Source organism: Echeneis naucrates, chromosome 5 (genome assembly GCF_900963305.1).
Source record: "Echeneis naucrates chromosome 5, fEcheNa1.1, whole genome shotgun sequence".
Lineage (NCBI taxonomy): Eukaryota > Metazoa > Chordata > Actinopteri > Carangiformes > Echeneidae > Echeneis > Echeneis naucrates.
The window spans coordinates 21,158,929-21,183,555 of NC_042515.1; the positions used below are offsets into that span (position 1 = coordinate 21,158,929).

The following is a 24,627-nucleotide window of genomic DNA, read 5'->3' on the forward strand; positions in this document are numbered from 1 at the left end:
GTAATTATTTAGTATTACTGAGCCAGGTTGCAATTCACTTTGATCAAGATTGCACAGTGGCTTCCCCCAGCTGCTGTTGCCCCAGTGCTGCCCGCTGCATCATGTCTCCGAGCCCACTTGGAGTAGTCAACACAACATCAGCACAACATGAAACTCCCAAGCGCACCAGGAACTTTCACACTGTGCACAAGCTGTAAACATCCCCGCCTGGTATCAATTTATCTACTGACCGATCCATGTCACCAGGGGCTGACAAGCATGCATCTATGGGGAGTCCACAGGTTTGTACAATCAGTCTAAATAGCAGGAACATCCCTGAAAAACAAACTTTACAACATCTTCCATATGGCAAGAGGCGCACAAACACAGCTACCCAGAGTCAGTGCTGAGAGAAAGTGGCCTGTGTGGAGGCAGTGTCTGTGAGGAGAGCAAGACAGGCAGCCATATGGACAGAGGCACTATACAAGACACACAACTTTCAGCTACAAGAGCCTGGGGGACTGGCCTATATCGCTACCACCTGTGCTTCTGGTGGCTCATGAGCACAATGCTGCTGCTTCTCCTCAAGTCTGAGCCTTGCTTTAAGACAGCAGGCCAGATAGGGAGATTCATTACACTACAAACTGTTGTGTTTTCAGGTGGGAATAACTCCAGCCACTAAAATCTCATTCATATACACCGATTCAACAAGCGATAGTGTCTAATACTAGTACTTCAGGGGATGTTGTTAAGGATAGAGGAAAAAATAAATATACAAAATAATAAAATCTTGCATCACTTAGCCAATCATCCATCTGCCGGGATTTGAAAACGCTTGTGAAAAGAATTAGTAAGAAAGAAATTAATCTAACCCCGCTGTGCCAATTTTGCAGGATTAAACAAACTAATGTTCAGATTAAAATCTCATTTGTATCAATGTTAGTGAAACTGTACCTCAAGTAGGAAATTTTAAAGGTCGTCACAGGTTTTCTTGTGTTATAATTACTTGCTTAAGAGTTCACATTGTTCATAACATGTGATAATTGCTTTGCAATTAGGAAGCAGTCAAGCATTCATGAATGTGGTTAGCAGCTTTTTTTCTCCTTCTTTTTAGTCCGAATTTTTTCTATTCAATTATGAATTATGCATTCACATTAAGACCTCTGTTTTGATACAGCTAATAAATAGATGGCGGAAGACCTATAATAATGAGTTTTTAACAAGGAAATGTGTGGACTGGTGAAGGTAATGCTGGTTTTTAATTTAAAGAGATTTTTTTTTTTTTTTAATTCTTCGCGTGCGGGCTTGTTGGTTAATTCTGTATTAATAAGATATTGAAATGTGGAGTGCGCTGGGAATCAGTGAGCACAAAGCACAGTGAGGGGCTGGCGGCAGAAGAGCCCTTTTAAACGGTCGATAGCTAAACAGTAGTAAATGACAGAATTTACACCAAATGAGCGACATTAGTGTAATAGGAGAAGAGTGTAGGATTCATGGGGTTTTTTCCCATTTGAGAATATGCTCAAGAGAAAAAACGAAACGCTCAGCAGTTCCCCGCGTTGTGTTAAATTTGACGCCTGCACCCGCGACAGGTCTGTCAAGATGTTATTATTGTCAGGTGGCCTGGGGGAAGAACACTCTAATGATCTTGTAACAGCAATGAGGAAAACCGTGCCATAGGCTTCCTTTAGAAGAGAAGGAACATTAAAGTGCCTATAGACCCAGACAAAAAAATGTGGGAACCTTCCAGGTGTTGCCCTGTGTTTATGTATAGACAGACCAGAGGAGCCGCACACAAAGATGGCTTCAACAGCTGCTAGCCAGTTGTTTTCTAGTTCACTTCTTTTGATGAGATGCTCTGGGCCATAAACAAGTTGTGATCTATGGCATTGGGTGCTGATGGACTCAATCTATCCGCAAAGAGAGGGGAGATTGATGTCCACTGTGCTATAGGTCAGTCTGTGAAACGCACAGACAGTCACAACACTCTTCTTCATCCATGGTGCTGATGTTAACCTATTCCCCTACTTCCCTCCAACCCTCCATGCGTACCTGTTTTTCTCTCCTTTTTTTATTGCAAGGCTATGTACTTAATCCCTTCCTACCATATTCTCTTTGCCACTGCATGCCTTACCCTAAATGATTTAATTATAATTTTTCTGGTGTAAGACAAATGAAAGGCAAGAGAGAGATGGGAGTGCTGTGCCAAATCTGATTATTTATCTCTTTAAACAGATTGCTGTGTTACAGTCCCTGAGCTGTGGTTACTGATGGTTGTTGGGAAGTTAAGTGGGCCAAGCGCTTTGTGAGGATGCTCCCCCTTACAAAACTGATGCAGCACTGTATTGGGAATTTGTGTCAGATACAGATCAAGTACATTTCATTTAAATAAGCAAATCATTGAATAAAGATGACCTGGCTCGCATGGGTATATCTCTATCTGTGCATTACAGTTCGTGGGCTGGGAAACAACACACACTGGGATTGAGTGACACAGACCCTGGTCATATCAGTGATGCTATTCAGGCCAACAGAAATCCCAGCCAGCTTTTGCGAGAGTGTTCTGTGAGACAACTAAAAGCAGGAACACGTGCCTCGTCTTCGGTGTGTCAAACCGGCAGTGATTGAATTTCTCCTCCTTCCTTAAGACGGAAGTGCAAAGCCAGTGAGTGATTCCTGTGGATGCACTTAAGGTTTTAGTTGCAGGCGTCGTTGTGCCTGGGCAGATTTTATATGACACATGAAACTAACTACATGGTACTTATGGCCTGCTGTAAACCAATCTGAAGCCAGTCGGGAAAACGGGCCCATCAGCAGAGGCTTGTTTCTGTTGCATGACAAAAGGACTTGCAAAACCGCATCAATTAAAAGTTCATTAAGTTCAGCACTGGGAGGATGAGTGGATGCTCTCTATTTACGCCCAGGCCGGCCCAGCCCATTATCTTCAACCTGATTATTCAAATCCCTGGATTATAACACAGACGTTTTCTCAGAGCCTTGCTTATAATAATCATACTTAATAATATTTCATTTTTCTTCCCATGGAGTCTGATTAGAATTGAGTCTGCATCTTCAAAATAGGAATAATGCTCTTGATAGTTGTGCAATTTAAGCAAGACAAAATTAACACAAGAAAGAATTATTGATTGTGTGAATCTGAATTTGCATCATACTACCATGCATTTAAGAAACAATGTTTGTGCTCTTTTTTGTATCAGTCATATGTCCTTAGAAATTGCACACTTAAAACTCTGGGTAGGTAATCCACCACTTCCAGTAGCAGAAGGGGTGGATGAGAATCACCTGCTCAGTTTTCTGACAGATCCAAGATACTGCAAGAATATTCAGACGGAGACTGCCTTCTTCACTTAAGCTTGTGTTAAACTGCTGTTGACATCCTCTTTAATCTCTGACAGTCAGCGCAAGGCAGAGGGGGCTGCCAGCTCTTGCGTTATGTCTTTTCCGATGCTTCATGGAGCCCCCAGCTGAGGCTGGATCTTGCTTTTTCCAGCCACTGCTGCTCACCTTGGATGCTTGTGACAATATGTGATGAAGTGAGCAAGTCAATATCTTCCCCTACAATTTGTCTTTAGCTGCACAAAAAAAAAAAATCAGACATTTAACCAGATGCTGTTTAAAGAACCAGAGGCCAGAGGATACTGTCATCTAACGGCCATTTTTTTTTTTTTTATATATTAAAGTCCCCGCCCCCTCGTGTCTGTGCAGGATGATAACTTTGTAATGAAGTAAAGAGGATGAGTCTATACAGGTAGTATGTCAGCAATCTATTTAAAACTGATTGTTAAAAAGAAAACAATCTTTCTGTTTGTATTGCTCAATCAGTAAATCACATTATTTCCTCACAGTGTCACTCACATCCTGCAGCCCCCCTGCTACTAGGCTCTTTTCACCTCCAAAGGCCTGCTGGTTTACTGAGTTAAACATGTTTTCATCTGCATTGCTTTCATAATGACATGTAGGTTTTGATCATTGAAACACAAGTCAGATGTTATGCAGTGAGCTCATGGTGCCTGGAGGCTCCTCACTAGCAGTTCAAAGATCAGCCTTTGGTGCAAGAAAACAAGCAAATGTGTAAGATGCCAAATTAGTTCCTTCCTTAAAAGACACACACACAGTTTGGAAGGCAAACTCCTTTCATAGATGATTCATTCTAAATATGCATGCATATAATACCTAGTAGCTGTTGCAATGTTTTATTTTTTTCATTCCTTAACTAACAGCTTGATTGAACTTGTCAACAAGTTCCAAGTGTCTGAAAATTCTCATGGAAATACAACTTCAGCTGTACATAGCTGCACCTCAACTGAAACAATTGTAGGAGGATGCCATTGTGACAAGGTTAATGAACTTTTCATTAATACTATGGTTACCATATTTACACACAGTAAATAAATATATAAAATCCCCAGCTGCACGGAGCAACACAAAAAATTGCCTTTGTTGGCCTTCATGAAAATGAAACATTAATAATTTATACAAACAATACATTTTAAGTAACCTGTCCAACCTCTGGGGATGTCCATCAACTGAAGTCCTGTAAGAAACAACTATCTTGAATGGGAAGACAGAGATGACAGTGAAGCCTGCTTTGCCAGTTTAATTACCCGTACTAGGTTACAAATGACTTCAGCAACCAGGTTCTTTTGAAAACTACTGTTGTGTAAAGATGTTAGCTGTAGTTCTGAGCTTGTATGTCTTCATTGGCCAATGTTCTCACTTTCAGAGCAAATAAAAAATGCAAGACATGCGAAAAGAAGAAAAGAAAAATATAAATAGAAAAGTCCTTGCAGATGGGGTGGGGGCACTTACGTTTCTCTCTTGTGACTCATATATTGCCCGTTGGTGGAGGCGTGCTGGTTGAGAAGTGGGTTCTTTGGCGGTGCCGGGGAAGACAGATCCAGGCCTCGGTGGCCGTTGTTGCTGCTGTTGTTGTGCTCCTCCTTCACGTGAGCGTTTGTCACTTCCTTCCACAGTTGCTGCAGCTCGGCTGGAATCATGCCTGAGACAAACAAATTGGATAATTAAATCAATTAACAGCTAACCCAACTCTCTTTTTCATCACTTAATTAAATCAAAGCGTCTGTAAACAAAGCCGAGTATTAATTAGAAAATATTCCACTACAGGGTAATGCACTGAGCTCCCCCCCAACCCCCCTCACCGCCTCCTTCTCTTCCTCCCATTTTCCCTGTGATCTGAAGCGTGTTTGTATACACAAATCCCTGGCATTCACGCAAATTTCATGCCCAGAGTAAATAATTAACATCCAGACAAGGCATGAAATCTGAATAATCACCATCATTTTCTCTCAACAACAGAGATGTGCAGAACACACACAACAAAAAGTTCACAATGGCAACACTAGAAAACATCCCACCCCTGCCTTCTTGAGAAACAGGACCCTGGGGTAATATTCTCAAAAGCGCATTAATGTGCAAAATACTTAAAGCTCTGCACCGCCTCCAATTGACACAGAAGACTTAAACCTCATTTAATAAGTCAAGCACACTGCAGCTCACACAGCCCTTTCAGGAAAAAAAAAGGGGAAAAAAAAAGAAAAAAAAAAAAGAAAAAGACCTTGAAGACGGAAGACATTTTTCTGTATCCTAGAGACACGGTCAGAGTGTGCATGTGTTGTTTTTTCTGTTTTTTTTTTTTTGTTGGCTTTTTTTGCCTTTGAGTGACAGCAATCCTGAAACCCAGGGCCAGAGTCAGGATGAAGAAGGATAATGCTCTGTTTGTGTACCCCATATTCCATGTCTGAGAGAAGAGAGGCTTTGTTGAGACAAAATATGTGTCCATTTATGGCATGTCTGTTATTGTACAGGACACATCTGATTCATTTGACACAAATGCGGATAAAGCAGATACGTAAAACAAAATTAAGCCCTTTGGTTGCAGAATCTTTCCTATTTGTATTTTCAGTCAAATTATAACACACATGGGTAATGAGTACTGATTATAAAAGCATACTCAAAGATCTAAAAGGTGAATATGTATGGATTCGTACGGCGTATTCAGATCTGTGCTTAAGTAAGCCACGTGTTCGAGGCATGGTGAATATGTGGTGAATTTAACCACGGACCAAATGGGAAGGACTCATTTAACATAACAATTAATTAAATCCTTTCTCAAAATCAGAACTGGCAAATGGAAGATGATTTGCACATGCTTATCTTCTTGGGTTTATATTCTCTCCCCTCCCTGTTTCTCATCAGCAGCTCTATAGATACCAGAAGTGCTCCTTTCAAACACCAGATTGTAATACATTGAGTGCAAAATGCTTAGTCTTAATTTATTCCTGTTGTGGAAAATAACTGTGAGGTGAAGATCTCAATACGATCAGCAAAAATATTTTTAATTTGATAAGCTACTAAAGATTTTAATTATGCTGGTAATGGAGAACATTGGCCTAATGAGGCAGAGGACTCCAGAGAGACGCAGGGGCTAAGAACTGTGAAATGAGTCTGATAGGATTGCTGTAAATTCACACTAGATCGTTTGCATATCAAAGAGCAGGAAATGATTGCAGGACAAATCAATAACCTTTCCACGTTCCAAGGAGCGTCTTTCCTCATTCAAATATTTCAACATACTTGCCCTGTTCTGCCTGCCTGTATTCTCTCTTATTCTCCTCAATGCCTTGATGTGCCCTAATCGAAGTGCACGTTCATGACAGGCTAAACATGCTTAATATTGAGGTCTGTGTTTTTAGCATGCAAATCCAAAGCCTGCTGATTTCCACTTGCGTTATCAAAGAATTTATTGTTGTTTTGATGATTTAAGGAGCGCTTGGAAGAAAAGTTGTTTTTTTGTTTTTTCTTTTTTGTTTAGCTTCAGTTTTTTCTCTGTGATGGCTGGTTTGGAAGGGGAAGGTCACCGATGATGCGAGTGTCCTGTGTTCCAACAGCGGGACCAATCATTTTCCCCCCACTTGGTGCCTGGTGACAGTGGGCGATGTATTTTTAGCCGATGTGCTTGACAGGGTGGCCCACACTGGCTCAATTACCCAGCAGTCCTGGTGACCCCGACACCACTGTTTACTCAGATGAAACCGCAGCGGATAGACCGGTCTGATGAGAGAGCTAACGGAGTGGGACCAAGCTGTCTCTTTCTGGAGCTAGTCCACAGTTTTATTGCTCTGCGTGCCTCTTCCCTCGTTCTTCTTGTACCTAACCCCAGCCTCTCCCAACAACAGCAATGGCTCATGATTCACATAAATGACAATAAAATACCATTACAGGAGTGTCTCAGCAGGTATTATATTTTGTGTTTTGAAAAAATGCATTGAGTTTCTCTCCATCTAATTACTGCAGGACACATAATGACATTGATCTGTAAATCCTCTTTCTTGGGTCCCCGGTTTGTCCAGCCTTTAAATGTTGGATTGGTTTATCTTTCCTCTTTCCATTTTTCAACACAACTATTCCACTCATTACGACTGGGAAATACGGACAAGCACTTTAAAAAATGTATGTTGTTGGGACACTTGATTGATCACCGGCCTCCCAACTCAATTTTACCTCTGCAGGTAGCTCTGGCACTGAGACAGGCCGAGCTCTTCAACCTTTTCCTGTCCTTGTCCCCCTGTACCCAGGTGACCATGTTCAAGCAAGCAGAAAGTTGATTTAAGGTTCATAATGACATCAGTTGCAGGCCATCATCCCCCAAATAAAAAATGGCCCCTAGTGCTCTGGGCTCTTTAAAGCTAGCAGTTACTTCTCACACACAGTACTGGTGCCATGGGGGGACAGTGACATCGCTATTAGTTTATTGTTCTGTCAGGCTGGGACCTTTACTGCACCCCTGTTTATGTTGCCGTAATCACTGGCCTGCTGATGTGCACCCCTTAGGCCTGAAATATGTCCTGTCCTAATGCTGCCGGAACTATTACCAGTAGCCCACTGCTGGACGTATCAATCACTGACAGGTCAGTCGCATTACCCACTGCTGTCCCTAATGTGCTGCTCTTCTGTGAGCACTTCATGGCTCGCCACATTCTTTGCTTTCATATTACCGACAAATTTGTCTTGTCACTGTCCCGCTGGCCTCTCTTCGACAGCTTAAATGATGAGACGCAGCTACCAGAACTCGGTCCCTCGCAGAGCAACGTCGAAGGGTGAAGGGTCGTTTTAGCCAGGGTGTGCGCAAACACCAGCCACCTCTGAGACACACACTGCCACACATGTGCATAAGCATGTAAACGCACACATACAACACCTGAGCAACCACTGACTCACTTATCAGGTCAAGAGGACCGGCTTTTTGTTGAGGGGAGAGAGAAGGGTGCGTGGATCAAATTAATATTTATGAGAGTTATATCCTCCCCAAACACATTGTTGTAATTTACAACAGATACCGTCTGGCTGCTTCCAAGACTTTGAACATTAATGTCAAAAGAATTTACGACAAGAGAAACAAATTATACTCCAGATAATGCGACAATTGTTTTTCTCTAAAAACCGCTATCCTCAAGTTTATACTTAATTGATGCTATCAAATTTTGAAAGGATTTTATAAATGGATTCCTTTGGTCAGTCGTTTCGCAGGAAAAATATACTCATCTGTCTCAGTCAACAATTTCATAAAGCTGGAAAATAATGTAGAGATGAACTAAAATATAGCCCAAATACAGACATGCACACCTACTTTACTTGACTGAATCTGTTACAGTGACCTACTGTATGAAAACCTTTTATTCTTTTCATTCTCTCAGCACGAGAAAAAAGGGGACACTGTTTTTCATGTGATAACACTGGCCTTTTAAAATAATTATATAGATATCTACATTTTGAAATGAACGAAGTAAAAATTATCAGTTCAAAAGCCATGCCAATTTACTGGCCCCAAGTTTGAATTCATAATCACTGAGACCCAAACAGAGCAGATCAACTCATCACTTCCGACGCAGTGCTAACTGCTAGCTGAATATTGCAGATTAGATCTGAGCACCATAGGCCTGGCCCGCTGATGCATGAAAGAGTTTAGTGATGTGGAAAACAGAAAGGTCATCAATAACTTCAAACAGTCAAGCAGAAAATGTGTAGAATAGGAAGACAAACTGTGGGCCTGAAGCACTAGTCTGAGTGGTGTAACAGCTGTCAGAGGCACAGAGTTAAACATCAATGGGACTGAGAGGGTAAACTAACCAGGTCTGACTGGTTGTAACAAACTGAAACAATCGACTAATTGTACTTGGGGAGATTCAGTTCCTTGTTTTTACCTTTATGCAAACACTTAAGTGAAATGATTCTGTCCGTCATTTGAATGCATTTTCAAGGGTGACATTTTCCGTATAAGAATAGAATTAACAATTTTCAGCTGAGAATTAAAAGTAAGATTTTGTCTTTGGCAAGGAATTTTCCAGTGGAGAATATTCACAACACCTTCACAACACTTTGTTGGCTATTATACAGCACTGCAGCAACATCTAAATAAGTCTGTTTTCCCATTTGTTGATCAAGCTTACAGAGAAAGAAGCAACACGTCAGTGCGTCACATGAACCCCATAAATCTAAATAATAATTTTAATAGAACAGACTGCACGTCCATAACAAAAAACGGTAGGGTAAAATCCCAATGAAATTCAATGTAGCTGTTTTCTTTATAAGGTAAAGATTCCTTGGAGGTATGAGATGATGACACAGTCTAAACAGGATGTTCTAGGACTGTTGTGAAATCTATCAAAAGTGCAGTATGTAGCCATATCATCCCTATAATGTGTTACTCAAAGGGTGTGTGAGTGTTTGCCAGACATCTGAAACAGAGCAATTCAGCAAAGCACACTCCCAACACAGCAGTGCTCCACGCCTGTGCCCATGGCAATAGTCTGCAAGCGGATGAGTGATTCCATACCCAGTCCAAACAATAACACCACTGTACAAACCGTGTTTGTGTTTGCCTATTACCTAAGCACCCCCCCCCCCCTTCAATCCCTCCCGTTTTTATCGTCCTTATCTTGTTATTTCAAAACTGTTTGTCTTAGCTTGGAATGAATAGTCAATGTCATGTTCTGAATCCCTTATGACGGCGTCTTTGTCACGAGGGTGCCACTCCTTAACAAAATATTAAAAGATAAATAAAGAAATAAACTTCCTGGCCAAACAACAAGTATTGACCGCCCAACAAGTAACAGCCAGTTTTACAACGACAAGTTCACTGGCAGTTTGCAAACAATAGATCCAGTCTTCCTTCAGGCCGAAGGAGGCTGTCACCAGCATGCCAAACACAGCTACAGGAGAGAGGGCTGAAGTACGAAACTAGTTTTTTTTTTTTTCTTCTTTTTTTTTCTTTTATTTCTATCGTCTGGTTTGATCATAAGAAGTACAACCGACAGTAAACAGTAGACCCTCTCAGACAAGCAATGCTAGATGCCATTTAGCATATTAAGATAGTTTAGTGAGGATTTACAGCAGGTGTGTCTTCAGTGAAATGTGCAGTATGTGGTTATATACTTATGCAGTGCATTGTTCACTTTGACTAAGCAAATTTGTATAGGCATTGTAGCAGAGCAAGAACAGTAGGAGATCAAACCACTTTGAATATAGAGTGATACACCTACACAAGCCACAATGCTAAAAAGATACTGCTGGTAAAAGCTGATGTCTGAAATTTGCCAATGCCTCACCAATAGCTGTGCAAGAGAGTTAAAGGATCCTCATGAATGGTTTAGCCTTTGAAGGCCCATGGTACTACTTGAATGTTACGGTTTCATCATGTGCGGGAGAAGGTTCAGTGTTTCCCTCTGGACTGTTTGAGATTGAAATCCTGTGAAATTGCATTCATGTTTTTGATAATCATGTGAGTCAAATATTTCATGAAGCAGAAAATAAGTGTCAAATAAGTGTTATATTTATATATCTGATTAAGATCCCCCTATGCTGCGACTGAATAATTTGTCCTCATAGATATTTTATTGATTTCAGAAAATTGATGCAAAAACTCAGCCACGACCTGCTGTGAGGGAGGAACTCCTATAATAACAGGCGAAAGAAATCAAGACCAAGATCAGGAAAGATATCAAAAAACTTTAACAGAGCAACCCCAATTGCTCTGTTATTGCTTAGAGTCTAATATTTACCTAATAGCATCTTCAGTTTGCATCAATAAACAAACTTGAACGTGTGTAAAAACATTGGAGTAAAAAGAGTTTGGATCACTACCACACGTTTTGACAAATTTCTTATATTGCGCACTCGTGGAGTGTTGTAGGCAAGTAGTGCAGTACTGACCCTGAGTGAGGGAGTGCAGTGGCAGGCCAGTCTGTCCGGGCTGGATGGTTAGCAACCCTTGCCTCTGAAGGTTGAGCAGATGCTGCTGCTGGACCTGCTGGACCTGCAGGAGCTGCTGCTGAAAGGCCAACTGCTGTGCTGACACCTGCTGCTGAGAGAGCAAGACAAAAAGGGGCACACCGTCACCATATACACATGCAGTATACCGAGGCACAACATCCGATTCCAACATGTGGCGCTGCAATTCATATTTGTGCATTGCATGATTTGAGTTTGCTGATGAAGACAGACATTTTAAATTCAATGCCTGGGATCTCACAGTTGGGGCTGCAGGAATAAACATGTTCATAAACAAAAAACTAACGAATTTCATATGTGCTAACACACCAACTAGCATAGAGAAAGTTGCATACATTTTGCCTTTATTGTGGGTCTGTCTGAGCCCACTTAAGACAGGTGGACTACACATCTCTCTCTCTCTCTCACTCTCACTTAATTAACGAGGAGTCAGGAGGCAAATGACAAACAATGAAACAACATAGTTAATCATTCATAATAAGAACCACAGGAATTTAATTACAGCCATTCATAATTCAGCAAACAACGTGTGACTAAATCAAAATGCTTAATAACCACCCTGGCAACTCTCACAATTCTCCCAGGCATGGAGCTGTGCTCAGGGATACACCATTCCCCCAACCAGCACAGCAAGCTGTGTTCAATCACACACTGTGGACTGACTGAGAGATAGTTGCTTTGTTGATCTTACTGCGCGACAGCTGTTTCATCAGGACACATATAATGAAACACTGGTGTGTGTCTTCGCGGATTTTAGGGTTAGGGGATTTTGGCTCTGAAACATGAAATGTGTGAACTTTGATATGATGAAAAAGTGATATGAGAGTTCAGAACAAAATGGAAGTAAGAAAAAGACAGACAGAGTCAGAATAATAAGTAAAGGGAAATTATCTAATATCCCCAATCTCCTATGAGTCAAAACAAATGAGATGCTATTTAGATAACAGGGTCAATCTGGAGACAGATGACTTTTAACCCTTTGTTGAGCGCAGACAAATCCACGGCACACTCACCAAAATGTCTTGTTGCCAAAGATTTAAAAACAAGCTCTACCAGGATACCCTATGTATTTCCTAACAGATAAGGATAAAGTAAGAATGCCTGAGACTCAACAGGATACCAGGCCTGTTTATGAGTATACAAGACCAGTTGTCAAGCGGGCAGGAGGAGAGGAGGGGGCACTAAAAGCAGTGTTGGGGCTGCCAAGCTGTGCACCGCACCCTGTTACCAAACACAGGATACACCACTTTGTTTACTTCTCACAATTGAGTGCATACAAAAAAGGTCTCAGTGCAACACGGCTGTCAGGTCACTAGCTGCTGGCTCTGAAACCACTGAAACAGCTAGATAAAATGTGTCCCTCCCTCCGCCCACCCTATTCGGCTTGTCAAAAGGGTCTAGCGGCCATCGTTTCCCTTCCTCTCCCTCCCTCCTGCCCCACACCCAGCCTGCTGCTCCTGCGCTGGCTCACTAAATATAAAGCTCTGGGCAGCGCGGGTCTATTAGAGCAGGCAGGGTCGTCTCATTGGAAGAAGGCACATCTGACAGTGGTAGCGCAGTGTCATAAGTGAGGAGTAACTGCACTCATTCAGTGACTCATGTGATCTAACATAAAACAAGAGAAGAGAAAGTGAGATAGAGAAGGAAGAGATAGAAATGATAGAGATCTCACAGAGGTTGCAGTGAAATTCAGGATGCAGGTGGCTTGTGACTTTCTCTGATCTGTTCTATTTGAGTTGTGATGGTTGGTCCCCCCCCCACCATTTAATCATGTCTTTAAAGATTTTGTGTTCTCCAGCTCCTCCCTGACAGCCTGAGACAAAGATAATGGTAACACAGGGGTGGGAGTTCACATAGAACAATGTCCTTCATCAAACGCTAAATAAACAGAGGGTGGCTTTCAAGGAAAAAGGAAGAAAGAAAAATCAAGTTTTGCAAATGAATTTAACTCCTTTCTCCCTTCAGGTTTTTTTTCTGCTTCTAGTCTCATCAGCTGACAGGAGCTCCTGCGTGCTCCCAGCAGGCACACACATTAAAAACCCCAGACCCAATAGACCAAATAGGAGGTTAACAAGAAGTGGCACGAGGAAGAGAAAAATACAGTCCCTGACAAATGATAAAGAGTGGCACTGGCAGGCCTTTATTGTCAAGCTTCAAATATAAAGTTAAAGATCTTTGAAAAACTAAATTTTGATGTCTTTAAAATAAAAGAGGCACAAAGCAACAACAGGGGGTTATTGTCTGGCAGCCACAGGGGAATCACTGCATAATTCTTATTCTGTCTTTTGATGGCTGCTAGAAATGCGACTGAGAAAAAGAGAGAGGGCGATGGGGAGAGAAAGAAAACATCGGCAGAGGGGGAGAACCTCTCGAGGCTGCATCCATTTTCTGTGATCATACATAATATGCTTCAAAAGTTGTTATTTCTTTTATTCTCATGCTCCATTCAACTGATCAATTGCACCTCCTCAATACACCCCCCCCCCCCCCCAAATCCACCCTACTCACTCACCCAACCCTCCCTCTTTTCTCCCTTGCTCCTCTAGTGTTTACATCAGATGCGACTTGGTGACAGGCCCTATCTGAGGCCGAGGAGCTCTGCTGTCATGTTGATTTATGGGAGCATCACACCACAACTTGTCCAAACTGAAGCCCGCAGTTCATTAATTAGGGAGCTATGACTTTGAAGTTGGGAGCTTCGACAGCACACCGACATGTGTGTGTGAGAGAGTGAGCATGCGTGAATGTGTGCGTGTCTGCTTTTAACGTTGGGCTTAATTTTCTATGCTTCCTCTCCAAACAAGGAACTCAATGGGGACAACAGAAAAAAATTCCCAGATTGACTTTGAACTTCTTCTGACCGCACAATAATAATTTGCTTTGTCCACAGTGATGCCTGTATCCGCCAGTCATTAACACGCATTAAGCTGCTGCCAATGAGCAAACCCTGCTGTACTGGAGGGAGCAAAGGAGAGCGAGCGAGAAAGATGGAGGGGGGGGGAGAAAAAACTCAGGCAACAAAGCTGGGAGCGCTCTCTGCACTGATATCTCACAATTACATGCCTTCTCTTCCTCTGCCATTTCCATGTTAATTACAGAGAAAAGCCTCTCAGATTTATATGCTCCGTGTTCCTGCCTTTCTCCCTTCTGCCTTTCATTATGTCCTACATGGGACTCACAGAAGTGGTCATCTCTTCAATGCTTGTTTACTTGGAAAAAAAAAAATCTAGAACAATGAACTAAGGCTCAGGCTCTGTAAAGTATTATACATTTAATATGGAGAGACTTGCAGAAAAGGAGACGCTGTATTCTTAACACAGTATCAGTCAGTTGTTGCCATTTATCCAGCAAGTCTGACATGCTAATCAGAAGCATGAGTGCACTTGATTCCTCCCCTCTCCTCTCTGCTTTAACCACAGTCTGGAAGCAGATGGGGGGGGGGGGGGGCATGCCTTCCATGCTCTGTCTGGCCAACGGCTTTGGTAATGGCAGACGGTTGGAGTGATGTCAGTGTACCTCTTTACTCTGCTTGCCGCCTGCATGCTGCTGCTGCTGCTGCTGCTGTAAGAGCTGGAGGTGGAGCTGTTCCTGCTGCTTTTTGTAGAACTCTTGGAGTTGCTGCTGCAAGAAATTCGAGAGGGCGACACGTGAGTCAAAGTCTGTCAGTCACAGAAACTCAACAGTGGGTTTTGCAATAATTCTCAATACTTTGGGGAATGTTATCTGTGAGGCTTGGAAAAATGAAAGGAACAGCAGTTCAAAGCGAATGTGTCTTTTGTTAAATGATATACATGAGAACAGTTTTCATACAAAAAAAAAAAAAAAAAGGCAGCCACCATTTGAAAGATGTGATACTTGGCCTCCTGGAATGATTCATGATGTGGCTGTCGGTTGTACATTACCTGCTGTAACATGAGGGCCTGTTGCTGCTGGAGAAGAACCTGGAGCTGCTGAGGGCTCAGGACTTGCTGCTGAAGGATCTGCTGCATCTGCTGTGGAGTTATCACTTGAGGTGTCATCATAGCCACTGACACTGGAACCTTCAGAGACACACACAAGAACATGGACGTCAAACCACCACCCACCAGTCCACTAATGCAGCACTGAGGTGATGCACATAACATAAGGTTGTCCATCCTTAATTTTTGCTTAAGTCTATCCCAGCAAGCAACATGTGAAAGACGTAAAAAAGTTAAGAGATTTTTGACAAACCTGCTACAGATAAATAATGCAATACTAAGAAAATACATAAAGAAATATAATAGTTAAAAATTTATTAATTAAAATTAATCTCAAGTGTCATCTTCAAGCGTTAAAAACTTCACATATTGATGCCTCTGGCCATTATGACACCACACCAGACTGAGGTGGGCTAAAGGACAGCTGGGCGTGGATTGCGCCTTTGGAGTAAACAGCCAGCTGTATCCACCCCATCCTCCATCGTCCGACCTTCCCCTCTCACAAACGAACCCTTCAACGTCATATGATCTGCGTCTGCCAAGGCGCTTCTCAGAACTTGCCATTTACACAATGTGGCAAATATGCCATACCTGAGGACGTGAAAGATTGACTCAAAAATGCTGCTGTTGGCACACGCACAACGTGTCATGTGAGAACATTTCATTAGAGATGCTGTCAAAAGCGATCTATTATTGTGAAGATATAAAGTGCCTGGAGGAGGAGCCACGTTGGAGAACACGCAGGCCTCTAACTAACTCCCAGTAGAAAGGTGTGAGTGCATGACTCCTAAAAACAAGTGATTTGTTGTGACACTGAAAAGAACCCCCACAGTTGTCAGGGCGCCTTAATTGCTCCAGCGGCGTAGGGGACTCGGAGTGTGTCTGGGTGCTGCCACTCACTGCTATGATGTGCAATACAATTAAAAGCTCCTTCCCTGGACATTTCCTATGACAAACGCCAACTGAGTTGCACTCAATAGTGCTGCGTCTTTGCAATTGGTAAGACAATGTGGAGATAGTTCTTTTGTGTGCATGCACATACTGTATACATCAGTAAGTGCGGGCCCCGGTATGCGTTGGGAGGGTGCTTTCTGTCTCTCGGGCTGACGTTAGCAGCTGATAGAGCGGACATAACAGGTGACAGTCTGTCTTCACCAAGGTTATCCAAATTGTGTGGCTGCCTTATAGCTAATGACACCCCTTTGAATTTTTTATGCATTTCTGAATGTAATTTAGCTGTTTAAAATCTCGTCCAGTAACTAAGGGGCTTTTCTTGACACACACACCCTGCATGCATATTACCTTATTCATTCTCCCCATTGTAGCATTAAAGAAAAACAAAGCACTGCCATAATGAACAGCTTGTACTACTAATGCAGAGGAAAGGGCAGTGATGTCAAATAGGACGGACCAGCTTTGATGCTCTCCGTTAACTTTATTGAGCAGTGCCAGACTACACCGTGCTGTGTTCTTCTGGCCCCAAGAGAATGAAGGAGGCTCAGCCCCACCCAGGACTAACACACATTTCTCATTTTCAGCACTAGGCATGGAGGCGCGAGGAGGAAAATGCAATATTAATTCCCCCCTGTATTATGTCTTAATATGCAGTTCATCTTGACTTTTGCACATGACTTGTCCTGTCATTTGAATAGCCCCGGCCTCCCATTTCCTAATTTCACAGTCATTATCCGCTGAAGTCCTTTTTTCTGGGCATCGCTAATTTTGATTAACTATTTTGAAGGTCAACCAAGCAGCCCTGTCTTGCTGCATGTAAGTGTCATGCATGCAAACGCCATACATGATATGATATATACTTCCTGTCTAAATATGACAATTACATCAATTACACCAAGAACAAATAATAATGCCCCGCCCCCTTTTGCGCGTTACTTTAACTACATGCATTAAAATGTACTTCACATTTGTCAAGCTGCATTTTTACCACCGTGTAAAAACTGCACATTTTGTCATATTTTCAAATGTATGATCATTTGTAATGCCATATTATACATAGTGTGATGTGAAAAAGGGGAGAGCAGGTTTTTACACACTAAACCAGTTCTCAATAGATGCCAATTGTATCACAGATTTTCTTCAATTTAATAGTCTTAATTCTTTACACCTGAGGTGTGTATCTCATCACGGTTTCACACTTCCCCTTGTCACCAGCGTCTGTCTCACAGTAACTACAGCTAGAGCAGCTTCCTCTGAGCACAGAGGCTATTACAGACCCCCATTTTATTACCCATTACTACTGAGGTCATTAGCAGCGAGAGGGATTGTATGCTTCTTAACCTATTGATCAATGTAACTACTACCATTTAATCCTGTGCTGAAGGAGTGAAAATCTGCCTAAGACTGGGTCCTATTGAGAGTTAGGGCGGGAGGGAGCACTTTAACTGAGAAATATTGCCCTGGCCTCTGTATCATGCCCATTTAACGCAAACACAGGACGCCAGTCGCCATTTAGAGCACTCCCATATGGTGCACTCCCTTATCTCTTGGATAACATCATGACTCCAGATGATCCACAAAAATATATCACCCATCTAAAGATAGTCTAAAAGAAGGCTCGTACTGGGCTAATAACTGGAGGGATCCACTGAGCCCAGCTCTAATCTCCTTCACCAATATGAGAGTGTGAAAAAGAGGACATTCTGAGGCTGCCAGAAATAGCTGATGTTTATGAATTTCACAAAGGTGTGGTGCTCTCCAGGTGCCTCCCATACATAAACATTCAAACCTAGAACATTCTCACACAGCTGCATAGTGACTGCAGGCAATATACTGTACCAGCACAGGCCTGCTGGCCAAACACACACGCACGCACGCACATGCGCACACACACACACACACACACACACACACACACACACACACACACAAAGGTAAACTGTGGCATGTTAACTGTCACAAGCACATACAGGCACAAGCGGAGCACAAAACGCACACTGTTTTCCCACGTAGAGCATGATGGTCTGCTTTCTCAAGAAGGAAATCTAAAAATCATATGCAAATTACTTTGACGGCATAACATTTTAAATGGTTTAATAACATTTTTAATGTATACACATTCAACTATTAAATGTTTTTTCTAACATTTTTAAATTCCTTAAGTATTGTAGTAATGCATTCTTTCCTCGTGTTGTATACACAAATTGCGCGTAGACAGGACACCTCCAGAAAACCAGCAAGAGAAGAAAACAAAAAAATGAAATCTAATGAAGGAACACAAACCACACATCTGACAACACTGAGAGTTACTGATTCAGTTAATGAAGACGCTCCCCGAGCACACCGGTACCCCCCCCCCCCAACTACCTATCACAATTCAGAGGTCAAAGCCTGGTGAAAAGGAGTAGGGGTGAACAAGGCTGTGAGATAGCTCCTTTCTTTTCCCTGCACTGAGGCAATTAAGAAGAACAGAAACGAGGGACAAGGAGGTGGATATCAGTGAGACCGAGAGAGATGTTTTTCTGCTGCAAAGGTGCAACTTGGCTTAAAGAAAAAAGAAAAAAGAAAAAAAAAAAAAAGAGATGAGAATTATCAAATTTTCATTTGTGTTCCCTGGGGTCAACTTGTTTTGTAAGGGCATCAAATGGAATGGAGAAGTAAAAAAGAAATAACAAGCCCTTGAGAAATCAGAGTCTGGTCCGTTTGATGCTGTTGTTTTACCTTGCCCTGCTGTGGCGCAAGGAAACGACTTCCCATCCTGACCGTGGTCTCCTGCATGGAAATGCCACCAAAATGAGCATTTCACGGGAGCTATTGTACTTAAGTGAAGTGTGAATATAATTAGTTGACGACAAGACTGGAAATACTAATTTCACATTACCCATTCAGGTTGATTGAAATCTCTGAGGTGGAGAGCATTAATTCCTTCTATGAAACACAGTGGCATAAACTCACACTGACAAGCTTTGCCAGTAATAATAATAATAATAATAATAATAAACGAAAATATAAATATTTTATTTCATAAAATATAACAGTTAAAACTGTTCAGAAAGCATACAACATTTAAAACAAAACTACTGGACTGACGTGCTCATCCGTACATGTGTTAATACCTCCATAATGCGTTCATCGTCATCCACAATCAAACAGCTTTAAAAATGTTTACAGCTCACATAAACAAGATAATCACAGCCACATTTTGCCTCCATATAAATATACAGACTATAGATATGGTATCTGGTCTGAGGGGTGTGAAGGGGTCGTAATCATTCACAGCAACTGTAAAAACAAAAGTTAAGATTGCATTTTAATTAACTTCTCAACTGCAAACAAACAAGCTTTTTTTTTCTTTTTTTTCTTCCCCCCCTTTTTTTTTTTTGGTGGAGCTTGGTCCCAGTGTCGAATTTTAAACAAACAAACTGCACGGCAAAGTGGGCAAGCTCCCATCCCAACAATAACAGCTGAGCTGCACTGTGGACGCTGTTTCCCACACTGGACGTAACAACCATTGCAGGTGACTTACTCAAGCACTTAGATACAGATACAAGATGCATAGAAACCGGTCTTTACTTCATCATCAAGCTTTATTTTAATATTCCAAATTCATTTGTTTGTGATTTTCCGCTAAAATGAAAAATATAAATATGTATAAAATATGTCAATTATTAGTAGTAATATTAAAATTAGACTGATTCAGTTTTTTTAAGGATTTAAGAACAAACCATTTTTAAAAATCCATTCAAGTTCAGCTCAGGAAAAAAAAAAAAAAACCTCAAGAGCTACATTGCATTTCATTTCTGATGTGTGACTCAATGTTGTGTCACTCTTTCTGACCTTTCAGGCCACACCTCCAAGTGCAAATTTCACACAACCACATAGTGTTAGAGCTGTGAAACCAGGCTCACAAATCCAGCGTGACAACAACTGTCCTACACACCACAGTTCACTGTTTTCACTGCTCCCTGAGACATATTACAGTCACTAGTGGTGTAAACTGCACGCTCCGTGATCGATGGTTTACCAGCTCTACACAGTTATGCAACGATGCACGTCTTTAGATGCATTATTTGAGTCAGTTGAGATTTAATTAAGATCACAGCCTCTAAAATCCCATTCAAATGACACTGTAGTCAAAAGACAATGGCTGACACGTTCTTGTGAAGATTGTTTCTATTCTTTGCACACCAGCAACGCAAAGCTAATCCTTGTTTCCATGACGGCAGACAAGAGGGCCACAAATTGTGTTGATTCTCGAAACCCTTAATGTTGTTGCATTATGTGACTCATATGAAGTATACAGCCAGTTAATTCAATTTTAAAAAGAAAGATAGTAGTGTTAGAGGTAGATTTACAATATTCAGTAAAAACCCAAGATGAGCTGGACTTTTTCTGGTCAACACACATCCCTAATAAACGTGTCAATGCCAACACGTCCCTGACTGCTTTAAAATACATAGGTCATGACATAGATGTGTGGTGAAAAAGAGCCTCTGACACAAAACACTCTTCACCATGTAATCTCATCATTATCCTACTATCTCAACCCTTTGAAACATATGGCATCTCAAGTGTGGAGTTAATCTTCCTATCTGAAACAGATACGCACACGCTCCGAGCAGTAATGACCCTTAACAGGGAGAAGAAAAAATAAAAAATAAAACAAAAAACAAAAACAAAACAAAACAAAAAAATACACACACACACACACAAAAAAAATAAAAAAAACCCAGAATGAAAGCCCTTTTCAAGTAAAAACATGTTTTAGTCAGGAAAGCCAGAGAGATAAGAGCAGAGAGCAGCTGGTGGCTCAGTATATCACTGCTCAACTATTCCCCCGTCTCTCCTCTCTGACTGGTCTGACTACTCCAGTACAAAGCAAAGAGCGTCCCTGTAAAGGATATCCCAGCAAGCCGTGGGGCTCTGCCGGCTACCCCCTGTGTGTACCCCCCTTTCTGGGTACACAGCTAATATCTGGTTGCCTATGTCATGGTTTAGAAATGACAGGTGCTGGCAGCCCCTTGCCTTGACAGGCCACTGCACAAATAACACCCCTGCCTGAGAGGGCTAATGCACTACTAATGAACAATAAATCAACTTTGATTACAAACTGTCAACCCAATCAGCTCGCACTCCAGCTCTCCCAAACTGCGAGCCTCGGCACAGCTGCACGGCATTACGCTGCACGCTGGCCTGTTTAGGCTTCCATCTCCTCCTTCACACCCATCTGATATTCTCCTCCACTCTTCTCCTCCATCTCTCGTTTCTGTCAGGCACCCACTTTTCCAACACTGATGCAAGGTGCTGAAACGTAGTACTCGGGGGGGAGAAAAAATAAAAAAATAAAAAAAAAGTTTCAGCTAATAATGAATGCAAACAAACCATATGTGAATCTTTTCTGGAGTTCTGTTGTTGTAGTGTATTTTTTCAAATTATTGTTGTAAAAATACTTGAGGGCATTTAACAACAGTTGCTTTCTGTGTAAAACCTGAAAGCTCTCAAGCAGAACTCAAAGTTGACAGCAGGGAGAACGAAAGAAAATTACCACAACTTTCCTTCCTTAATGTACACTCCAGACCCTTTGTTTGCAAGTACTTGTACACACAAACACACAGCACACCAAGCCACTGAAGAACATTCGCACACACTAACTTTTCAGGAAGATATGAGCAATGACATTTGGAGTGACAGCATGTCTCCAACGTGGTTTTGCGGTGACGGTATCAAATATAGAGCTGTACCAACCTATGTCTTAATTCACTGTGACACCGTGAGGAGAGTGGGGATTAGGACAGGCCATAGCCTGAGAGAAAGCAAAGTCTGACCAGCGGTCATTACTTCAGTGCAACAAATCATCACAAAATAAATAACCAGCTAAACCCAAAAAATAACAAAAATATAAAACATATTTTAAATGCCTTCCCCTGGGGAGCTTTTAAATCAAAGTAATCACATATTTTACAAAATAAGATACATTCTGAGTAAAATGGCAGTGTGAAGGAGAAGACAAACCTGTGTCCTGTTTTTCCTAGAACTTTCCATAATTTAAACTGCACATAGTACAGTGCTGGTTCCTGCTAAACTGGTTAGCTCACTATCAGCAAAGTCAACAAAACTAAACAAACAGTGTGGAATGGCAGTGAGAAACTTCATTTAAGAGGTCAGGAATCTAATACTGTAACTGACAAATAAGCAAGAGTAAAAGAAACTGTTGCTTTGGCTTAAAGAGGAAAGCTGAATTTCTAACAACAGCTGAGTTTACCTAATATATACAGCCTCATTCTGAGATGCTAAACAACCTCATACAGTAAATAACTTGCTTTCACGTACTCCTCCTTTCAGAACAAGCCTGCAAACTGTCAGTGTCTCACTGGCAAAGTAAACCCCAGATAACTGCTCCTCTCACACAACTGCATGACAAAATTAAACAATTACAATGATAGAACATCAACATTAGACAGACAATAAGCCTCCTTTTCTCTTTCTCCCTGGTCAAATTAAATTGTCAAGTTTTTTACACAAGAAAGCTGGCAAAATCACAGAAATCAATCATATTGACAAACCTGACAAACTCCATTTAGCTGGCAGGGTAAACAGAGTGCCGGGCCACGCGGTGTGGAGTGAAGCAGAGCGAAGAGTACGGCAGCAAGGGAAAGAGAGAGAGAGAGAGAGAGAGAGAGAGAGAGAGAGAGAGAGAGAGAGAGAGCGAGAGAGAGAGACAGAGAGAGAGAGTCAGTGAGAGGCAGGGAGAGAGGGAGAGATAGGGGCACACAGGCAGGAAGGCTGTTAACAAGCGCTGCTGTGCTGTGGAGTCTCCAACCTTCCCCAGGATACAGACGGATTGCACGCGCAAGGTTGCTCCCTGGCTGACAAGATACAAAACTATCCAATCAACCACGCCCTTCTCCACCAATCACAACCGGCCCACTAAACATAATCAATTCAAATGGGGCCACACAATAGGGAGCCGCAGGCTTGACTGCAGGTGAACCCATGCCTTTGTGTAGGGGCCCCTTTAAAAAAAAAAAAAAAAAAAAAAAAGACACAGTTGACGGCTGTTAACCCTTTGACCCCTGCCAGGACTCCGGCCGTGCTATTGAAACAATGGGAGCCTAAAGAAAAGAGGCCCTTTAATTAAACAACAGATAAGTAAACACAGCTATCCAGCAGAAAGAAAGAAAACTGGCCCTGCTATCAGTCCCTTTATTGTTCTGTTAAATGGAACTGTTTACAGTGCCAGGACAAAGACACAACTCATTTCAAATGCTGAAAACAACAAATGCACAAACAATTCAGATGCTTTGTAGTTATTTGGAGTTTTTCTTCCTTTGAAATTTCCCAAGCTGATACCAAATATGTTTTATTTTAGAAAAAAAATAATGTATTTATGAGAACAATTTGTTTTGAACCTGTATTTCCTCTGGTAATACTAGTGTGAATACAATTTGTACTTACACTCATAACATGCAACTCATTGTAACACACAATGTAAAAATCTGTCACAGCAGAGTGAACTTTTTTCCCTGCAGTTTTTAAACACTTATAGTACAGTTTGGTCTCAGACAAGCTAAAACCACTTACATTAATAGCTGACATTACACCAGCTACCAGCAATCCATCCAACTCCATCCCAATGAGAGCAATTAGCTGTCATGATATCATCACACTCTTTAACATCCATGTGCACTCAGTGAAGGAAAAGACAGGAGGAAAACAGGACCCTGCCACCTACTGGAGAGCTTACTGAACTCACCATGGGAGAGAAACAAAGTACAATGAAAAGCCTCCATACATGTATGCATATGTAGAATTTTTAGCATTGGCTATAATTTAACCTCAAGAGTATTTTATGCAAAACGTTAAATAGTGCAAATCCCATAGAAATGAAAGGAGATGCTGATCGGACCTACTTTCAGTGATAACAATAAAAGCAGGTTTACCAAGTTGTGCATTCGGCTCAACAGTGAACTAGAGGAAAGGCATGAGGCAAGATTAACACCTCACTTTGTTAATTATCATAACAATAAACACAAGAGCTGAATAACAGAGCTCTAAAACACAGCTCATATCAACAGCTATAAACCCTTGGCCAGGGATGAAGGAATGTTCACGGGATGCATTCCAGTCCGCAAACACACTGGTAAAATAAACAGAGTGCTTGCATAAGAAGCTATTGCTCTCATCTGCTAATAACTAACAATGAGCTCTGTTAAACCGGCCTGACCTATATAAATTATTGACTGGGACATCTCAAGTGTCAAAAATGACAATTCCAATACATATCAAAAGGAATAATTAAATGGAAGAAAAGGCACTTTTATTTTCTATCTGACACCCTCAAGATGGATCACACAAAAAAAGACAGTGACATGCACACATGTGCCTACTACTGTACGCACGCACACAC

General features: G+C 41.6%; 1 protein-coding gene across 2 annotated transcripts in view; it reads right to left on the reverse strand.

The window, feature by feature from the left end:
* Positions 1 to 24,627, reverse strand: part of foxp1b (forkhead box P1b) — a 139,372-nt gene that overhangs the window by 17,193 nt on the left and 97,552 nt on the right. Inside the window, exons 8-11 of one of the 2 annotated variants that reach the window (XM_029502729.1) lie at positions 15,210 to 15,347; positions 14,824 to 14,928; positions 11,230 to 11,380; positions 4,810 to 4,999 (exon numbers count right to left, since the gene is read on the reverse strand). In XM_029502729.1, the coding sequence (XP_029358589.1) occupies positions 4,810 to 4,999; positions 11,230 to 11,380; positions 14,824 to 14,928; positions 15,210 to 15,347 (584 nt within the window). The remainder of the gene's footprint in view (positions 1 to 4,809; positions 5,000 to 11,229; positions 11,381 to 14,823; positions 14,929 to 15,209; positions 15,348 to 24,627) is intronic. The other variant, XM_029502730.1, reaches the window with a different exon arrangement.